General features: G+C 42.6%; 1 protein-coding gene across 1 annotated transcript in view; it reads right to left on the reverse strand.

The window, feature by feature from the left end:
- The window catches only part of PTGES3 (prostaglandin E synthase 3), a 39,797-nt gene that overhangs the window by 5,457 nt on the left and 13,188 nt on the right, over positions 1 to 21,152 (reverse strand). The window contains exons 2-6 of the mRNA XM_077297621.1: positions 12,232 to 12,345; positions 1,740 to 1,809; positions 994 to 1,092; positions 793 to 882; positions 640 to 702 (exon numbers count right to left, since the gene is read on the reverse strand). Coding sequence (XP_077153736.1) covers positions 640 to 702; positions 793 to 882; positions 994 to 1,092; positions 1,740 to 1,809; positions 12,232 to 12,345 — 436 coding nt within the window. The remainder of the gene's footprint in view (positions 1 to 639; positions 703 to 792; positions 883 to 993; positions 1,093 to 1,739; positions 1,810 to 12,231; positions 12,346 to 21,152) is intronic.

The raw sequence follows: 21,152 nt of genomic DNA on the forward strand, positions 1-21,152 counted from the left end.
TGCGGATTCCACAGCGATTTACACCTGCTCCTCAATAGGAATCCGCAGGTGTAAAACCGCAGATGAAATCCGCACATAAAACGGTGGAAATTCTAGTGTAATCAGCAGGCAAAAAGCATGGCGTTTTAGCTGCGGATTTTTCAGAATCTGCACGGAAAAATCTGCACACGAATCCGCAACGTGTGCACATAGCCTGAAGCTGCACCAACTAGGAAACAAAGTAAGGCAATTTACTACAAATGACAGGTTGTAGACCTAGCCGAGCCCCGTTACAACCAAAATTAGTCCTCACTCCTTGATAGAATATATATTTTTAGGATTTGACTTGTGGTTGCATGACCTCAAGAGATTCTTATGAGGAAAAAGTTCCACACCTGCAATAATTCTGACACGGGTCACAATTCATGAGATTGTCACAGTAACTGCAATAACTGAAGGCGTAGGCCACGAATTTAACAGAAATGACACGTCACACGCTGGACTGTGCAGAATTGATGCTACATTGATGGAGACAATTACTGTAACAAAAATAATTAAATGATCTGAAATGAAACGATAAAAATCGAGGAAATGTCTCATTACAAGACTAATGAATCTTGAGAAATCACAATTTTTCCAAGTTTTAAAACAACAACTTACATCATCTGCACCATCTACTTCTGGTAAGTCTACATCTTCATCTCCTCCCATATTGTTCATCATCTGTAAAAAAGGAACCGTTGTTAGGGGAAACCATGGATTACAGCTGGTCTGCATAAAAATCTCTAAAAGAAAACTAGAGAATTCTCAAACCTCGGAAAAGCGGTCGAAGTTGGACATGTCTTCATCTGAGTCGTCTTCCCAATCTTTCCAGTTGTTGAAGTCCACACTAAGCCAATTCAGCTGTAAATAAAGGACCAACGTTATGTAAGGCGGGAATATGGCAGAGACTAGTGTCCTACTACAAGTTGATACACAAAATAGGAAGATTACGATCAAGAAAACAAAAGCTACCTTTGCCTTCTCTTTTGTCAGTCTTGGCCACGACTGGCCAGATTCTGCTTTTCGTAAACAGCACAGGACAGATCTGTCTGTTCTTTTACGTTTAGACTCCTATCAGGAGAAAAGTCGAAAGTGAGCTAAACAAACCGTTTTCACGCCTATTGTTGTACCAGGCATTCTGCACATTGGTTCATGGACTGATTTCCCAGCTACAATACTAGTATACCCTACAGTCATCTATTAACCTTACACACCATTTCTTAAACTACCATTCCGCTGTTTCTTTCCCAGTATCTTATTGCTATTATTAACGTATGCTCAAAGTGTGCATTCAAATAGTTACCGTTCGCTATATGGTCATTTCCCATGTTGTTCTGGAGCTTCTGTGCCATCTTGTGACCGCAGCTATATCTTGCCAGATCTCACCACAGACTGTTACGTGCTCTTAATATAAGTCTAGGAGTCTCGTTCTGAGTCTCAGATTTATATTGAGAAAGACTTCAGTGGTGCAACTGGAACTACTGAGCCGGCTACTCACGACTGTGGTCATGTCCTCCAGTAGAGGATTGGCACAGCGCGCGACCTGTAAGTATGTGAATGTACACACTGAACAGAGATAAATGAAGAGAAGAAAAAAAAAAAAAAAGGAAAGAACCCTGGAATGGTACTTTAATTTCTACATCCAGTTGCTAAATATTTGCTGATTTCTGGCAGATGAATAAAAGACAGAAGAAAAAGAACAAACAAAAAAAACTTACATTGGGGTCAATAGACTGATACAGGTCGACTTCATTTAAGTGTTTAATGTTATCGGCTCCTCCCAGACAACTGCAAAATGACAAGGAGACAGAATAGCAGGGTGTGAAGCAGTTAACTATTTCCTCCATTGATGAAATTAATACATTTGTGTCAATGGTAAGAACTACCAAAGGAAGCATTAACAGGTCTCAAATACTAGTGGACATTCAGCATTTATGGAGTCAACAATCAGTATTTTTATTGCTCACCTTAATTATTTACCTCTTTCCTAGTTAATGGCGCACTAGATTACAGAAGCACCACGATTAAGTTTATACACGTTTGCCTGGTGTACGGCATTAGGCGTGTTTCATGACACCAAAGAATCCGTGTGTCACATCTGCCCTCCAACCCATGCGCCAGGTGTTAAGGCCCCCATACACAGACTAATATCACCTGAACCCACAACTATTGACGGTTCGGCCAACAGTCTAATGTGTATGGGGCGCCGGCCAAATGATGGCCGGGAGAGATGCTGCTCATGCATTTTTTATTTCGGACTGGTGATCGCATTATTCTCCCTGAGATAAGCCGCCGGCCAATGTATCAGTCGGTGGCTTCCTTATTTAGAACACAGGAGTGCTCGGCCGAGCGGGCGCTCCTGTACTCGAGAATGTTGGCTGAGATGGCCAGCATTACAGTTTTAGCTTTGCGGTGTGTTCCCTAAAATAGCAGTTCCCATTTAATAACAATGGCATATTGCTCAGACATGCCATTACAATGCAGGCAAAAAAAATCTTTACATATAAAACAGACGTCATGATTTCACTTCTTAACCCCTTCACACCGAAGACTGTTTACACCTTCCTGACCAGGCCAATTTTTACAATTCTGACCATTGTCACTTTAGGGCATAACTCTGGCACGCTTCAATAGATCCCACTGATTCTGACATTGTTTTCTCGTGACATATTGTACTTCATGATAGTGGTAAAATTTCTTTGATATGACTTGTGTTTATTTGTGAAAAGAGACGCAATTTTCAAACTTTTAGTTTTTATGCCCTGATTTCTCTTTTTAAAAGCAAAATTTCCAAAATAATTTTTTTAGGGACCATTTCACATTTGAAGTGACTGAGGGGCCTTTATGATAGAAAATATCCAGAAGTGACACCATTCTAAAAACTGCACCCCTCAAGGTGCTCAAAACCACATTCAAGAAGTTCATTAACCCTTGAGGTGCTTCACAAGAATTAATAGAATGTGGAAGGAAAAAAAAAAACATTTAACTTTTTTTTCACAAAAAATTTCCTTAACCCCTTTCTACCATTGGACGTACTATTCCGTCCATATGGGGTGGGCCCTACTTCCCAAGGACGGAATAGTACGTCCAGCGCGATCAGCCGCGCTCACGGGGGGAGAGCGGCCGAGTGTCAGCTGACTATCGCAGCTGACATCCGGCACGATGCCACGGACCGCCCCCGGCACACTGCGATCAAACATGATCACAGTGTTCCGGCGGTATAGGGAAGCATCGCGCAGGGAGGGGGCTCCCTTAGTGCTTCTTTGAGACCCCCGGAGCAACGCGATGTGATCGTGTTGCTCCGAGGGTCTCCTGCCTTCCTCTCCCTGCAGGCCCTGGATCCAAAATGGCTGCGGGGCTGCATCCGGGTCCTGCAGGGAGGTGGCTTACCAGCGCCTGCTCAGGGCAGGTGCCGGGAAGCCTCCCTGCTGTGCATGTCAGATCCCTGATCTGACACAGTGCACAGCAAAGTGTCAGATCAGCGATCTGACACTTTACTGTGATGTCCCCCCTGGGGCAAAGTAAAAAAAAAAAAAATTTACATGTGTAAAAAAAAAAAAGTGACCCGATTTTACAAATTACACCTCTCAATGAATTAAGCTAGGGGGTCAGTGATCATTTTGAAACCACAGGCGCATCACAGAATTTTAGACCATTGGGCAGTGAAGAAAAAGTAATTTACATTTTTACCACTAAGATCGAATGTTAGCCTCAGATTTTACATTTTCACACTGGTAAATGGGTAAAAATGTCACTAAAATTTGTCCCACAATTTCTACTAAACGTGGCAATACCCCATATGTGGCTGTACAGTGCTGCTTAGCCATACAAAATGTCTCGGGAGGAATGGAGTGCTATTGGCCTCTCGGAGCGCAGATTTTCCTAGATGTTTGTAGACTCCATATAAATAATCTCTAAGTGCTAGAAAAGCAGAATTCCCCCTCAAGTGACCCTATTTTGGAAATTATACCCCTTTGGGAATTTATCTACAGGTGTAGTGACTATTTTGACTCCATGGGTGTTTTCCATAAACAAGCAGCAGTTGATGTAAAGGAGTGAAAATTGCCATTGTAGCGATGAGGAAAAAAGGGAAGTTGCCCCAGCTTCTTTGAATCCAAAATTCATTAGAAAAATGCTTCTTAAAAACCATGGCAATGAAAAGGTTCACATGGTAAGGCATATTAACACGTTTCATACGCTCAAGGAATTTGAATCGCGTTACTATACCTTACTATGTGAACCTGTACATTGCCATGGTTTTTTAAGAAGCATTTTTCTAATTAATTTTGGATTCAAGGAAGCTGGGGCAACTTCCCTTTATCCTAATCAGTACTGCACGTGTGACCACACGAGATCCGCGCTTCAGCAAGCCGTAGGTGAGCTGGTATTTTTCTTTTTTTGCCATTGTAGTGCCCAGTACATTATGCCCAGCTCATGCTACTGGAGACATCGACATGTAAATCAGGCGGGCTCTCATCACTACAAAAATGCCAAACATGTGGGCGCTAAATGTGGTTTAGAGACACTGGGGCTCAGAAGGAAGGTGGGGCATTTGGATGTGCCAAATTTGCTGAATTTCTTCTTTGGGAGGGGGAAGGCGGAGGCGAGGAGCCATTTAGCCTTTCCGGAACCTTTGTGCTACAAGTAACGTGGAAGCCCAATATATTTCCGTTAACAGATGATGATGGTCCAGAATGGGGACTTGCTTTTTTGTGGATTGAGTTGAAGCTTTTATTGGAAACATTTTACCTAACATTTGGGATCACATTTATCCGGAGCTCTACGCCGAGCACTTACTTTGGGGTTTCCATCTAAATCTCCGAGCTGACTTGACAAATGAAACCCCTGAAGGATTCAGTCACTATAATGAGACAGTAGATTTACACTGGACTCCATCTGGCCAGTGGTGTTCTTTTCAGAAGTGCACAAAACTGTGGCTGACTGCACTTTTATGCTTTTTGCATCACTTTATACTGAGAGCTATAATTTTATTTTTCCGCCGAGAGCTTTATGGTGGCTTTTTTACTTTGCAGCACATGACGCCGTTTTCAGTGGTACCATTTTTATTTACATTCGCCTTTTTGATCACGATTTATTGCACTTTCTCTTTGGCGGTATGATGAAACAGTTTTTTGCAGTGTTCACTGAAAGGGTTAAATATTGTGGAGCAGTTTTATAGGTTGGGTAGTTTCAGATACGGAGATACCAAATGTGTACCTTTTTTTTTTTTTACATAAGTAAATGCATTTATAGGATTAATATTTTTCCTTTTTTTGTTCTTTAGTTGAGGATTTTTTTTTTAAAAAAAATATTTTACACTTAACTTTTTTTTTTTTTTACACATTGTCCCAGGATGGGACATCATTGTATAATGACAGATGGGTGTTCCGATACTCTGCACTGCAGGGCATCAGAGCAGCATATGACAGGCAGGGGAGGTGGAGTGTCAGCTCTTGCTCTTAGCAGGTGCTCACAGGCCACCTTTCCTAATGGCCCCCATGGCCATCTTGCGGCCCAGGGTCACTATGGAAACCATCAGCACAATGCGTTGTGTCAATGGAAGCAGAGAGGGAGCTCACTCCCTCTGCAATGCTCCTCGATATCACTATTGACAGCAGCATCAGAGGGGTTAAATGTCCACGACTGGTGCCATCATAGGTCTGAAACCTGCACCAGAACAAGGGGGCGCTAAGCGTGAGCCAAAGCGATCGCGGCCCTGTACATATATAGCAGTTTGCAGGAACACAGCGCATGTCGGGAAGAGGTTAATAGTGCACTAATGGGGGAGATCATCAAAGATGGTCTCATAGCAAAACTTGCAAAGTTGCCAGTAATGGTAATGTAAGGGTGACGTGACAAAACACTAATTGAAATATCCACAATAAAACACTTGAATGTTAAGATTTTAGGGTTTCGTTGAACTCAAAGTACAGCCCTGACAAGATCATTTTTATGATCAGTGGGGGCAAAACCTTTGTGGATCACACAAATAGAGCGCTGAATCAACGCTGTGTCCCCTTCACTGTTTTTTTTTCTCCCAGCAGTGGCTCCTTGATTATATAGCCATGCAGGGAACTTCAGAAAAGCTCCATTGAAGTGGATTTTGACAGCTGCAGTACCCTGCTCTGCCAGATTGGCAAGGGGCACCATTGTGAAGGAAACACAATACATGGGATGTACTGCTTAATCAGTATTGTGGCCCCTTCATTTTAAGGGATGGACCCAAATATCAGATCCGTACGATCATAAAGATAGAATATCCAAAGAATATAAGCCTCACTTTATAAGATGGAAATAAACCGTTAAAGCAACCTGTGAAGGAACCAGATTATATCTTAATTAGCAAATCAAGAAAAATATGCTGTTATCTATACTTTTGCTTCTGTAAGCATGTAAAGCTGGAGTTACACTAAACGACTTACCTACGATCACGACCAGCGATACGACCTGGCCGTGATCGTTGGTAAGTCGTTGTGTGGTCGCTGGGGAGCTGTCACACAGACAGCTCTCTCCAGCGACCAACGATCAGGGGAATGACTTCGGCATCGTTGAAACGGTCTTCAACGATGCCGAAGTCCCCCTGCAGCACCCGGGTAACCAGGGTAAACATCGGGTTACTAAGTGCAGAGCCGCGCTTAGTAACCCGATATTTACCCTGGTTTCCATTATAAAAGTTAAAAAAAAAAACCACTACATACTCACATTCTGATGTCTGTCACGTCCCCCGCCGGCGTCCACAGGGTTAAAACTGCTTTCGGCAAGAGCGCTGCTAATGCACGCGCTGCTGCCGAGAGCTTCCCTGCACTGAATGTGTCAACGCCGGCAGTAACAGCGGTGACGTTACCGCTGTGCTCTGCTTTACGGCCGGCGCTGACAGTCAGTGCAGGGAAGCTCTCGGCCGGAGCGCGTGCATTAGCATCGCTCCTGCCGAAAGCAGTTTTAACCCTGTGGACGCCGGGGGACGTGACAGACATCAGAATGTGAGTATGTACTGTTTTTTTTTTTTACTTTTACAATGGTAACCAGGGTAAATATCGGGTTACTAAGCGCGGCCCTGCGCTTAGTAACCCGATATTTACCCTGGTTACAAGTGAACACATCGCTGGATCGGCGTCACACACGCCGATCCAGCGATGACAGCGGGTGATCAGCGACCAAAAAATGGTCCTGATCATTCCCCAACGACCTCCCAGCAGGGGCCTGATTGTTGATCGCTGTCACACATAACGAGATCGTTAGCGGGATCATTGCTACGTCACCAAAAGCGTGACGTTACAACGATATCGTTAACGATATCGTTATGTGTGACTCAGCCTTAAGTGACTTGTAAGCTGATATTTCATATAACAGTGTGCGCTTATCTTTGATGACCAGTGACGTTTGCTAATATGCTAATTATGCATTGTAATTTGGAGCCAGTTTGTTGAAAACAGAGAGGGAAAAACTATGCAAATAGATTAAATAATCAAGTAATGCTACTTGATCTCATCACCGTTGCTTCCTTTATCTTGATGCTGGACTGAAGGAAACTTGTTAAATCTAAAAATAGGATACATGCCTCTGTATAAAGAGACTTTCTTCTGGTTGGTGTGACTCTTCAGGATCTCAGCTTAGGGTTCAACAGACCTGGCTGGAAGAACACAGGACTGCTTCATTGACCATCACTGAAACCCCAGAGACGTCTTAAAAAATCCAGGATGGGACAATTGGTTCACTTGGCCACATACCTCACTGATCTCGAATAGCTTCCTAAGCTTGTCGTTACCTCCTCACGGTGGAGGCCTCCCAAAAGTGGGGAGCCACTGGTAGGGCACACAACACTGGAAGCAGCTCTTATCCTGACGAATCAGCGGAAGGGTCAGACTCTTATTTGCACCATCTTGGGTATTTGTTGGGACTGTCCTGTAAGCTATTGTGTGTTAGTGGTTCAATAAATGATTGTCACACTTTTACCCTCACCACGTGTTGTCTGGGTAGCGTTATGCCCATGTTAAAAGGGAGAGCGGGCGTTCGGCAGGACGATCCCTGGTTCATGCAGTTCTGGCTAGCGGACCCTGGGGCTCTCGCCGATGTGTCACCACCCCCCCCCCCCGTTTGTCTTCACACAACCCTCCATTCAAGGCAGATAATGTGACAGTATCTGGCAACTGTATGTCACCAAACCTTCTGCCATACTCATGAATGATCCCATTTGCATGCTCGATGCCACCTTTGTACCTTTACAAAACCTATGCAGAGAACGGTACGAGACTCTGGGACATTAAAACCCCCTTACACCTTCCCTGCATGGACACCACACCAGGGTTCATTAGGGTGCTTTCATATTGTGTTCAGGCGCCCGTTCAGTGATCCCGTTGGGGCTTATGACGCAATCTACTACCTCTGTGTCCACCTCCAGTAGGTGTAAACGCCTGAAAACGATGCACGGCAGAGCGTGCATCTGCACTGTCGGCACCATTATAGTCTATGGCACAGTCAGCGCATACATCTTAATCCTGCTTTGAGGGAGATTCCGACACAATCCCTAACAGGGCCACTGAACGGGATCCTAAACGCAATGTGAAAGCACCCTTAGAGGGGGTACTTTAAGATTTCCTAAATATGGTTTAAATAGTTAAGTCTGAGTCTATATTGGCCGTTCGGTTAAGATGCAAATTAGGAATCAGAACGCACAAAAGGTTGCAGGATCATCTAATAGTAGGACACTAATTACGTTCACTATGCATTTACCATATATAACTTTAAGTTTTGACTGTAGGGCGAATAAGTGCACATAGCCAGCTTTAGCGTGTTAATTGTGTTACAGAATTAAGAATGTCATTTATTGTCCTTAGTGTCACAGTCCGACACCAACAGATCCTCTGAACTGTTGTTTCTGCAAGTGTCAAGAGACTTATCTGCAAAACAGCCAGATCACAATGGGAATATCTTAATGACAACAGTTGGGAGTGGGAAAACCACAGAGAACATGGCAATTTGTGTATAAGCATGAAGGTGGTACTGTGAGAGGGCTGGAAACAGGTTCATGGCAGACAGCTTTATAACATGTCTTATAGTGTTAGAACAATAACAGGAGAGTTCTAGGGTGCACGGCAAGCAATGAGATGAGAAGCTCAGGAGAGAAAAGGCAAATATGGGTAACTAATGCAGTATGCCATTGGTGATGTGATTGCAGTATACTTACATGACAAATATAACGGCAACAAGTCAAGTTTTTGAAAGTTTTAACAAGTGCCCTCAATAAGAGCAGGACTACAATCAAGTCTGGCACAACATAGGCCAGTACTTTAAAGCTATGCAAATCCCCCTCTGATCCTAGAAAGTGGGATCAGCTGTAGTCCCCTTCAGAGCCACCTGGCCAGATATTCAGGAAGCACTCAAAACTAAATCATGGCTACACTTTACAATTAAAGAGAATTTGAAAACCCCCTGTACCCAGGCGCAGGTTGTGCCGCCGCTCCCGCTGCGTTATTATCTGGAGCGTTGAGGTCACGTCGTCACCACTGCGGCCAGTACCTGAGCGCAGTGGCCTGTGCTGACTACTTGGCAGAACAGTTCAATTCAGTTATTGGCTACAGACAACCAACAGAAACAGGAAGCGGGAACAGCAGCAGCGACTTACACTTTTAATCGCACTATAATACTTTGTGGGACAACTTGAGGTTTGCATTGGGGACTTTGGGGTACCCATGACGGAGCACTTTAATTGAGGTTTTGAGAAAAACAAAGCAATTCTGACGTTTAGTTAGATTTTTTAAAAAAAATTTTTAAGTTAAAGAAACTGATTTTTTTTTATTATATATGGGTCACTATGCACGTGGTAATATGTACAGGTTTTTATTTCTCATAAGGCTGCACCCAAAAATCCAAGTGTGGGCACAGCTTCCCTGCTAGAGCCATCACTGCGCAGTATTAGTATGACAACTTGTGTTAAATTCCTACATGCAGCGATGTATAACCGTATATGCCAGCACGGCAACTGGTTACTGATACTATTTAACCCCTTCACCCCCGGAGCTTTTTCCGTTTTCGTTTTTCGCTCCCCTCCTTCCCAGAGCCATAACTTTTTTATTTTTCCGTCAATTTGGCCATGTGAGGGCTTATTTTTTGCGGGACGAGTTGTACTTTTGAACGACATCATTGGTTTTAGCATGTCGTGTACTAGAAAACGGGAAAAAAATTCCAAGTGCAGTGAAATTGCAAAAAAAGTGCAATCCCACACTTGTTTTTTGCTTGCCTATTTTGCTAGGTTCACTAAATGCTAAAACTGACCTGCCATTATGATTCTCCAGGTCACTACGAGTTCATAGACACCTAACATGACTAGGTTATTTTTCACCTAAATGGTGAAAAAAAATTCCAAACTTTTCAAAAAACAAAACAAAACAAAATTGCGCCATTTTCCGATACTCGTAGCGTCTCCATTTTTCGTGATCTGGGGTCAGGTGAGGGCTTATTTTTTGCGTGCCGAGCTGGCGTTTTTAATGATAGCATTTTGGTGCAGATACGTTCTTTTGATCGCCCGTTATTGCATTTTAATTCAATGTCGTGGCGACCAAAAAAAACGTAAATCTGGCGTTACGCCATTTAGCGATCAGGTTAATGCTTTTTTTTATTGATAGATCGGGCGATTCTGAACGCGGCGATACCAAATATGTGTAGGTTGGGGTTTTTTTTTATTGATTTATTTTGATTGGGGCGAAAGGCGGGTGATTTAAACTTTTATATTTTTTTATTTTTTTCACATTTTTAAAAACTTTTTTTTTTTTTTACTTTTGCCATGCTTCTATAGCCTCCATGGGAGGCTAGAAGCAGGCACAGCCCGATCGGCTCTGCTATGCAGCAGTGATCATAAGATCGCTGCTACACAGCAGATTTCCAGGTGTGCTGTGAGCGCCGACCACAGGGGGGCGCTCACAGCCACCGGCAATCAGTAACCATAGAGGTCTCAAGGACCTCTATGGTTACAATGGAGGAGCATCGCCGACCCCCGATCATGTGACGGGGGTCGGCGATGCGCTCATATCCGGCCGCACGGCCGGATGCGGTAGTTAAATGCCGCTGTCTGCGTTTGACAGCGGCATTTAACTAGTTAATAGGCGCGCGCAGATCGCGATTCTGCTCGCGCCTATTGCGGGCACATGTCAGCTGTTCAAAACAGCTGACATGTCCCGGCTTTGATGTGCGCTCACCGCCGGAGCGCACATCAAAGCGGGGGTCCCGACATGTGACGTACTATACCGTCAGATGTCGGGAAGGGGTTAAAGTACACAAGTTGCCAACACAGGGCAATAACATGCTACACATATTGAGAAGGAGTATTGCACATGTGACTTTCCTGGCTCTGTGCACTGGAGGCATGTGGCTGGCACTGGTATTTGGGAGCTTTGTGGATGCTGTGGTTTTAGTAGTACCCTAGATCTGGCACTCTAGGGGGTAAAAGGAGTACATGGTTAGAGGATGTGGAGATTTGAAACCCCTTAAACAAGGGCTATAAAGGGCTATTGAAATAATAATCAAAAAACACCTTTGAAATAATGGGGTCAAGAGCATAGTGTAGTCAATCTCTCCCCACCATAGAGTATAGAAAATATTACTGTGGAGTACTCCAAAATACAATATTTAGAACCACAAAAAGATGGAGTAACAAAAAGCCACAATATGGATAAAAATTACCAAAGACATATTTATTAAGACAAATTTTAGCTTTATCAAAGTGTCACTTATCCCCTTTGATAAAGCTATCTGCGAAAGGGGCCATCTGGGGTGCAGGTTTGGTCTGGACTACTATGGGTAAGCTGGCTGATGAATGAATGTTGTACATTTGATGTGGTCACTATATACGGACTTTGGTCCTCTTATTGCTGATCTTCTTATTACTCCTGGAGTGGCTGCAGCATTATTTACAGTAGCTTCCTTTCCCTAGTCTCTTTACTTTTTTGACCATTTACTCACCCGACATATACCTCTTTGTCCTCCTTGGTGAAAACTATTGTATTTATATGGATTTGGCTTGACCTGTTTTTATATTTATCTTAATAAAGATGTTTTTGGTCATTTTTATCCATATTGTGGCTTGTTGTTACTCCGTCTTTTTGTAGTTCTATATAAAGGGCTATCTGCGGTTAATGAAGCATTTAGTACGGTGAGGTCTGTCACTATAGGCAAACATTACAATTTTAAGAACGCGTACTCACTGACAGAACTTACCTGAAGGTAAATTTATCTTTTTCAAAGCCTACTTTCACTTCTTTGCTGTCCTCAACGCAGAATTCGACAAAGACATAATCCCTCCTATCGTACCACTTTGCAGAGGCTGGCTGCCTGTGGACGCAGATAGAGGAGTTAAGAAATATTTGTAACAATTACATGATCATTTAGGGCTCATGCTGAAATCTGTGGATTCTGGTCGGATCAGGACCTAGCTTGACCGGCTTAAGAGAAATATATGAAGGAGTCATGCTCCGCCGGACTTGTGGTCCGTTCGTGATTGGACCGAAATCCACACATCAGCATGAGCCCTGAAAAGGAACAAAACAAACACCCAAGTAAGTATTATCATTGAGATTTAAAGACCTATCACCTAGTCAAACGTGGGCAGAATTTACCCTCATTTTATTCCGACTGGCCCCAAGTATTCAATTTTTATTCTCTTTAAATATGTCACACGTTTCCAGATATGGGTCTTTTATTTGGTGCTACTTTTTCTTATCTTTACCAAGGAGGCATTGCCCACCCGACAATGCAGAGCAGCATAATCACTCAACCCCAAAGTCATGTGAGCATCACCCCCCTTGGCAAAAGAACATTAAAATTAGCACTAAATAAAAAGTGCCCATATCTCTGGAAACAGTTGGATTAAAAAACTAAAATACTTTAACTCCTTAACGACTAATGACGGATCTAGCCATCATTGGACACCTCCCCGTTTGGTGTGGGCTCTGGCGATGAGCCTGCATCTTTCCAGCACGACAGCTGATCTGATCAGCTGACATGCGATGCTACCAGCTGCGGGAGGAATTGCTATCCACCCGCGGCTGATAGCCTGTTAAATGCCGCTGTCAAACGCTGACAGCGCCATTTAACATCCATTTCCGGCAATCGCACCAGAAATCCGCCCATCGGTGACCCCCGTCACGTGATCGCGGGTCACTGATAGGTTGGCATGACAACCAGAGGTCTCCTGGAGACCTCTATGGTAGTCACTGCCGGATTGCTATGAGCGCCACCCGGAGGTCAGCGCTCATAGCAAGTGAGGTATTCTGCTACATGCAGGCGATCTGATTATTGCCTGTATGTAGCAGAGCCGATTGGGTTATGGTAGCTGCTAGTCTCCCATGGGTCATTCCATATCAAGTGATCCAAATATTAATTTTTTTTTACCCGACGTCTTTAGCTTTTTTTAAATTATTTTTATGAAGTACAACTTTAGTTAATTACAAATTAAAAGTTTTTAATTTTTTTTCTTCATTAGTTAGATTTTTTACAGACTTCTAAAGTTTTGAAAAAGCGTGGATTTTGGCCTGGTATGGCTTTACATTTTTTATCATATCTCGGGCTAGAATTAAGATAAAGAGGTGGGAGAGGCATCATTTTTCTCAGAACGGTACCGGCTTTGTCACAGACTGTCACAAGACTATGCTTCATGACTATGTCACAAGGCTATGTTTCTTTATATTTTGTTTTGGACAAATCAAATTCTAAATTTTGATGCGCAATTGTGAAAAAAAAATGTATGTTTTAAATTTGTGAAAAAATGCATGTGTGTTACTTGTGTTCTTGTTTATATTTGTACAAATTTTTATTTTTTTTAAGCCTTGAATCATGTGATTTTATGTTTGTGCGAGTTTCTTCCCTTTTTCTTTTCAAATTACAACTTATTGAATTCAACATTTATATGCTACAATAAAGACACACAAAAAACAAATAACGAAATGCCAGAATAAATACATCTTAATCATCATAACACAACTTGCTCAGCATTTCCAACCTGAATGCATTGAACAAACCAAAAGAAAAAAGGTGATCATATCCTCGAGTGCGATTTTCAAAATACAGTCTCATCCTAATTATGTTAAAAACCAGATTGAAAGAACCAATATCTTGACCACCTATTTATACATGTAACAATGTTTTCTATTATATCACTAAACATGTCATTTATGAAGTGTTTAAGCAGAAGAGTACAGTAGTTAAATCCTCGTTCTATAAAATACGAACTAATCAAACAATTAATTGTGCGTTTTTAAACTGGCCTTTTATCAGCAATGTGTCCCTTCTAGTGGGTGAAATGTAATCTTGTCCATAAGTGCGTACTAGCAATGGCCATTTCCTTTTGTGTCAGAGTATGTGCGGCTGTCATGGTGTTCGGCTTCACCTGAGTTAATATCTGATTTTTGTTAACTTTTAAAATGTCTGGTTTTCTTGGATACACAAATGATGGCGCTGGACCAGGAGGTGCAGAAAAGTCACTTCTACTTCTTCATTTTCACAATCTTTTGGAGAGTACATTAGCCGCCACCAGCGCCAATCATATTCACAGGTCACATCACCAGTTCTGTCATCCATTGCCAATCTTGTGCCGCCTTCTACCACTTCATGGACTTCACTGACTGTGCTGAATTAATGAACATGGCCTCTGGAATCTACCCCTGTTCATTCTCAGATTGAGCCCTAACAAAGCTTTCTCCTCTGTCCTCTCCTGCTTCTAAGCTGTAACATAATACAATAATACAGTAATATCTAAAAATCATGGATTATTTGGCAAATATAGACCCCAAACTTTTAGACCCCAGGCTGAACAGATCTGAATTCGAGATTTTCGAATTGACACTCTAATAATTTTAATTTTTTAAAATATGATCCCAGCTTGTATTTTGGTACAGATGTGGCTAGGAGCATAGCAGGGACATGTGCAGTTTTTTTAATTTTTAAATTAAACTTTTTTTGGGGGAAATGCGTTTTAAAGTTTTGCATTTGCATGGGTAAAATATTATCAAAGATAATCTTGTGGCATATCTGGTGAAAGCCTGTACAGTTCTGAGTAGAATGGTTTTTATTTTGTTTCTCTATCTTTTTTCTAGCCTGAGTTATGAGGAGAAATGTAAAGGCAGGCAACACCGAAATTCGCACTTTTTCCGAACTTTGAAAATGTAAAAAAAAAAAAAAAAAAAAAAAAAAAAAATCCAGAAATTTTTTTTCTTCACATTTTGCATTATCTGACACTATTACCAAATAAAATCTCAAAAGAAGTAAAGATATAAAAGTTCAAATCACCCCCCTTTTTGCCCCATTCAAAATAAAAGAAAAAAAATCAAACCTACACATATTTGATATCGCTGCATTCAAAATCCCCCGATCAATTAAAAAAAATAATTAACCTGATCGCTAAACGGCGTAGCGAAAAAAAGTAAAAATGTCAGAAGTATGTTTCTTTGTTCACCGCGACATTGCATAAAAATGCAACAACGGGCGATCAAAAGATCGTATCTGCACCAAAATGGTATCATTAAAAGAGTCAGCTCGGCGCACAAAAAATAAGCCCTCATCCAATCTGAGATCACGAAGTTTGGAAATTTTTTTCACCACTTAGATAAAAATAACCTAGACATGTTTGGTGTCTATGAACTCGTAATGACCTGGAAAATCATAATGGCAGGTCAGTTTTAGCATTTAATGAACCAAATAAAAAAGCCAAACAAAAAGCAAGTGTGGAATTGCGCTTTTTTTTTTTGCAATTTCACCGCTCTTTGAATTCTTCTCCCGTTTTCCAGGACACGATATGTTAAAACCAATGGTGACGTTCAAAGGTTGTCATGGCTGCCGCGACCAATCAGCGACGGCCACAGTCCGATTAGTCCCTCCCTACTCCCCTGCAGTCAGTACCCGGCGCCCGCTCCATAGTCCCCGCAGTCAGTGCCCGGCGCCCGCTCCATACTCACCTCCAGTCACCGCTCACACGGGGTTAATGCCAGCTGTAACGGACCGCGTTATGCCGCGGGTAACTCACTCCGTTGCAGCATCAATAGTAAAAAGATCTAATGTTAGAAATAAAAAAATAAAAAAAATGAAAAACCTGCTATTCTCACCTTCCGTAGTCCGACGATACGCTCGCACCTGCCGCCAGCTTCCGGTACCAAAGATGCATTGCGAAATTACCCAGAACACTTAGCGGTCTCGCGAGACCACTAAGTGATCTGGGTAATTTCACAATGCATCCTGGGAACGAAAGATGGCGGCAGCCGCGCGCATCGCCAGAGGTTCGCTGGATCTACGCTGGATCCCGGCGGGTGAGTATATAACTTTTTTATTTTAAATATTTTTTTTTTTAACAGGTATATGTGCCCACACTGCTAAATACTATGTGGGCTGTGTTCTATACAGCGTGGGCTGAGTTATATACTACATGGCTGCTATATACTACGTGGGCAGTGTTATATACTACGTGCTATATACTACGTGGCCACTGTTAGATACTATGTGGGCTGTGCTATATATTACATTGGCTGTGTTATATATTACGTGGCCAGTGTTACATACTATGTGGGCTGTGTTATATACTGCGTGGCTGCTATATACTGTGTGGGCTGTGTTATATACTACGTGGGCTGTTATTTACTGCGTGCCCTATATTAACGCATCGGGTATTCTACAATATGTATGTATGTATATAGCAGCCACATGGTATATACCACAGGCCACGTAGTACTTCTATATACTACGTGGCCTGTGCTATATACTATGTGGCTGCTATATACATACATACATATCCTAGAATACCCAATGCGTTAGAATCGGGCCACCATCTCGTAAAGGAAATAAGAGCAAAACCTGGTCACTCGACCTGGTGGCAGGCCTATAAGTGTGAGATTTTCTGTGGGTGCCATCTAGAAATTAGGTTACAAAATCAAGTGAGCTTATTAATATGGCATATTACATTAACTATGAAGTGCAACATATTTGTTCAATTAAGACAGACAATTTTGTAAGTAATAGTGTAACACTCTGTACATTTTTTAAGCAACACAAGCCAAAACCAAAATGAGAAACACTGAATTACTAAATACTTCAAAAAAGTCACGGCATTAAATATTGCCATATGAAAAAGATTCTCATGACAACGCTGGTTAAAGAGGAGTTATAAATTGCAAAAACTAGGAAAACATGCTCAAGACACTAAACTATAGTAATTGAATGGTGAGATTAGGTGACCCAAACTGTATAGTCCAGGAGTCCACTCAAGAAAACACCAGGGGTAATGCAAAAATCGGGATTTTATCAGAGGGTTACTTCATAAAATTGGAGCAGGCAGATATTTCAGCTACCTTTTTTTTTTTTTGAACATGGCGAAGTCTGAAATCCTTTCAGACAGCGAGCTGAACCTATCCACCATCTTCAGCCCGTACACACCAAATTGCTCTAAGGAGAAGAGTATTATTGTTCTGAGATCGGGCACTTTATTAGGCAAATACTTTCTATACGTTCAGCATAAAGCAGGCTCCCAGCACCGAACACTGGAGTTTTACTTTACACAGGGTATTTTCTTATCAGAAATGTTCCCAAAGGGCTGACTGCTTAATGACAATTTCCAGAGGCTTTCGGAAGTCATTTGGAAACTACAGCTGTGTCAGCAGGAAATATGCGAGGAGTTTGATCACTCCTTTTACCTGATGTATTAGATGGTCACAGGTGTGACAAGAGTTAAAGCGGGCGCTTCAGCCAATTTATTTTAAACACACACATACATACACGCTGCTAAAAAAATAAATAAAGGGAACACAAACAACAGAAAACAGAATATAACTCCAAGTAAATCAAGCTTCTGTGAAATCAAACTGCCCACTTAGGAAGCAACACTGATTGACAATCAATTTCACATGCTGTTGTGCAAATGGAATAGACAACAGATGGAAATTATTGGCAATTATCAAGACACACTCAATAAAGGAGTGGTTCTGCAGGTGGGGACCACAGACCACATCTCAGTACCAATGCTTTCTGGCTGATGTTTTGGTCACTTTTGAATGTTGGTTGTGCTTTCACACTCGTGGTAGCATGAGACGGACTCTACAACCCACACAAGTGGCTCAGGTAGTACAGCTCATCCAGGATGGCACATCAATGCGAGCTGTGGCAAGATTTGCTGTGCTTGTCAGCATAGTGTCCAGAGGCGCTACCAGGAGACAGGCCAGTACACCAGGAGAGGGCTGTAGGAGGGCAATAACCCAGCAGCAGGACCGCTACCTCAGCCTTTGTGCAAGGAGAATATGGAAGAGCACTGCCAGAGCCCTGCAAAATGACCTCCAGCAGGCCACAAATGTGCATGTGTCTGCACAAACGGTTAGAAATCGACTCCATGAGGATGGTCTGAGTGCCCGCCGTCCACAGATGGGGGTTGTGCTCACAGCCCAAGACCGTGCAGGATGCTTTGAATTTGCCACAGATCATCAGGATTGGCAAATTTGCCACTGGCGCCCTGTGCTCTTCACAGATGAAAGCAGGTTCACACTGAGCACATGTGACAGAGTCTGGAGACGCCATGGACAGCCATCTGCTGCCTGCTACATCCTTCAGCATGACAGGTTTGGCAGTGGGTCAGTAATGGTGTGGGGTGGCATTTTTTTGGGCGGGCTGCACAGCCCTCCATGTGCTCACCAGAGGTAGCCTGACTGCCATTAGATACCGATATGAGATCCTCAGACCCCTTGTGAGACCATATGCTGGTGCGGTTGGCCCTGGGTTCCTCCTAATGCAAGACAATGCCAGACCTCATGGCTGGAGTGTGTCAGCAGTTCCTGCAAGATGAGACCATTGAAGCTATGGACTGGCCCACCCGTTCCCCAGACCTAAATCCGATTGAACACATCTGGGACATCATGTCTCGCACCATCCATCGTCACGTTGAACCACAGACTGTCCAGGAGTTGGCAGATGCTTTAGTCCAGATCTGGGAGATCCCTCAGACGACCATCCGCTGCCTCATCAGGGGCATGCCCAGGCGTTGTAGGGAGGTCATACAGGCACCTGGAGGCCACACACAACTGAGCATAATTTCCTTGTCTTGGGGCATTTCCACTGAAGTTGGATCAGCCTGTAACCTAATTTTCCACTTTGATTTTGAGCATCATTCCAACTCCAGACCTCCGTGGGATATTAGATGTGATTTATGTTGATCATTTTCAGGTTTTATTGTTCTCAACACATTCCACTATGTAATGAATAACGATTTACAACTGGAATATTTCATTCAGTGTTATCTAGGATGTGGGATTCTAGTGTTCCCTTTATTTGTATGAAAATATATATATATATTATATATACACACATACAGTGCCTACAAGTAGTATTTAACACCCTGCAGGTTTACACATTTGGAATTAACTTGGCATTGTGACATTTGGACTGTAGATCAGCCTGGAAGTGTGAAATGCACTGCAGCAAAAAAGAATGTTATTTCTTTGTTTATTTTTTTTTTAAATTGTGAAAAGTCTTTTCAGAGGGTCATTTATTATTCAACCCCTCAACCCACCAGAATTCTGTTTGGTTCCCCTAAAGTATTAAGAAGTAGTTCAGGCACAAAGAACAATGAGCTTCACATGTTTGGATTAATTATCTCTTTTTCCAGCCTTTTCTGACTATTTAAGACCCTCCCCAAACTTGTGAACAGCACTCATACATGGTCAACATGGGAAAGACAAAGGAGCATTCCAAGGCCATCAGAGACAAGATCGTGGAGGGTCACAAGGCTGCCAAGGGGTACAAAACCCTTTCCAAGGAGTTGGGCCTACCTGTCTCCACTGTTGGGAGCATCATCCGGAAGTGGAAGGCTTATTGAACTACTGTTAGCCTTCCACGGCCTGGACAGCCTTTGAAAGTTTCCTCCCGTGCCGAGGCCAGGCTTGTCCGAAGAGTCAAGGCTAACCCAAGTACAACAAGGAAGGAGCTCCGGGAAGATCTCATGGCAGTGGGGACATTGGTTTCAGTCAATACCATAAGTAACGTACTCCACCCCAATGGTCTCCGTTCCAGACGAGCCCGTAAGGTACCTTTACTTTCAAAGCGTCATGTCAAGGCTCGTCTACAGTTTGCTCATGATCACTTGGAGGACTCTGAGACTGACTGGTTCAAGGTTCTCTGGTCTGATGAGACCAAGATCGAGATCTTTGGTGCCAACCACACACGTGACGTTTGGAGACTGGATGGCACTGCATACGACCCCAAGAATACCATCCCTACAGTCAAGCATGGTGGTGGCAGCATCATGCTGTGGGGCTGTTTCTCAGCCAAGGGGCCTGGCCATCTGGTCCGCATCCATGGGAAGATGGATAGCACGGCCTACCTGGAGATTTTGGCCAAGAACCTCCGCTCCTCCATCAAGGATCTTAAGATGGGTCGTCATTTCATCTTCCAACAAGACAACGACCCAAAGCACACAGCCAAGAAAACCAAGGCCTGGTTCAAGAGGCAAAAAATCAAGGTGTTGCAGTGGCCTAGTCAGTCTCCTGACCTTAACCCAATTGAAAACTTGTGGAAGGAGCTCAAGATTAAAGTCCACATGAGACACCCAAAGAACCTAGATAACTTGCAGAAGATCTGCATGGAGGAGTGGGCCAAGATAACTCCAGAGACCTGTGCCGGCCTGATCAGGTCTTATAAAAGACGATTATTAGCTGTAATTGCAAACAAAGGTTATTCCACAAAATATTAAACCTAGGGGTTGAATAATAATTGACCCACACTTTTATGTTTAAAATTTATAAAAATTTAACTGAGCAACAAAACTTTTTGGTTTGTAAGATTTATGCATCTGTTAATAAATCCTGCTCTTGTTTGAAGTCTCTAACTTATTTGCATCTTATTAAACCTGCTAAATCTGCAGGGGGTTGAATACGACTTGTAGGCATTGTACATGTACATGTACATATATATATATATATATATATATATATATATATATATATATATATATACATACACACACATACAGTGGTGTTCAAAAGTCCTGCATAGGCATAGGATTAATTGATTTTTCAAGTTTTAAACGTTTTCTGTCGAATATCTTCGATGCTAATATGACATATTATATATGGTTTTGTTCAGAATACAATTTTGCATTCTCTCCCTGTAATATT

The sequence above is a fragment of the Ranitomeya variabilis genome, chromosome 3, assembly GCF_051348905.1.
Source record: "Ranitomeya variabilis isolate aRanVar5 chromosome 3, aRanVar5.hap1, whole genome shotgun sequence".
Taxonomy (NCBI): domain Eukaryota; kingdom Metazoa; phylum Chordata; class Amphibia; order Anura; family Dendrobatidae; genus Ranitomeya; species Ranitomeya variabilis.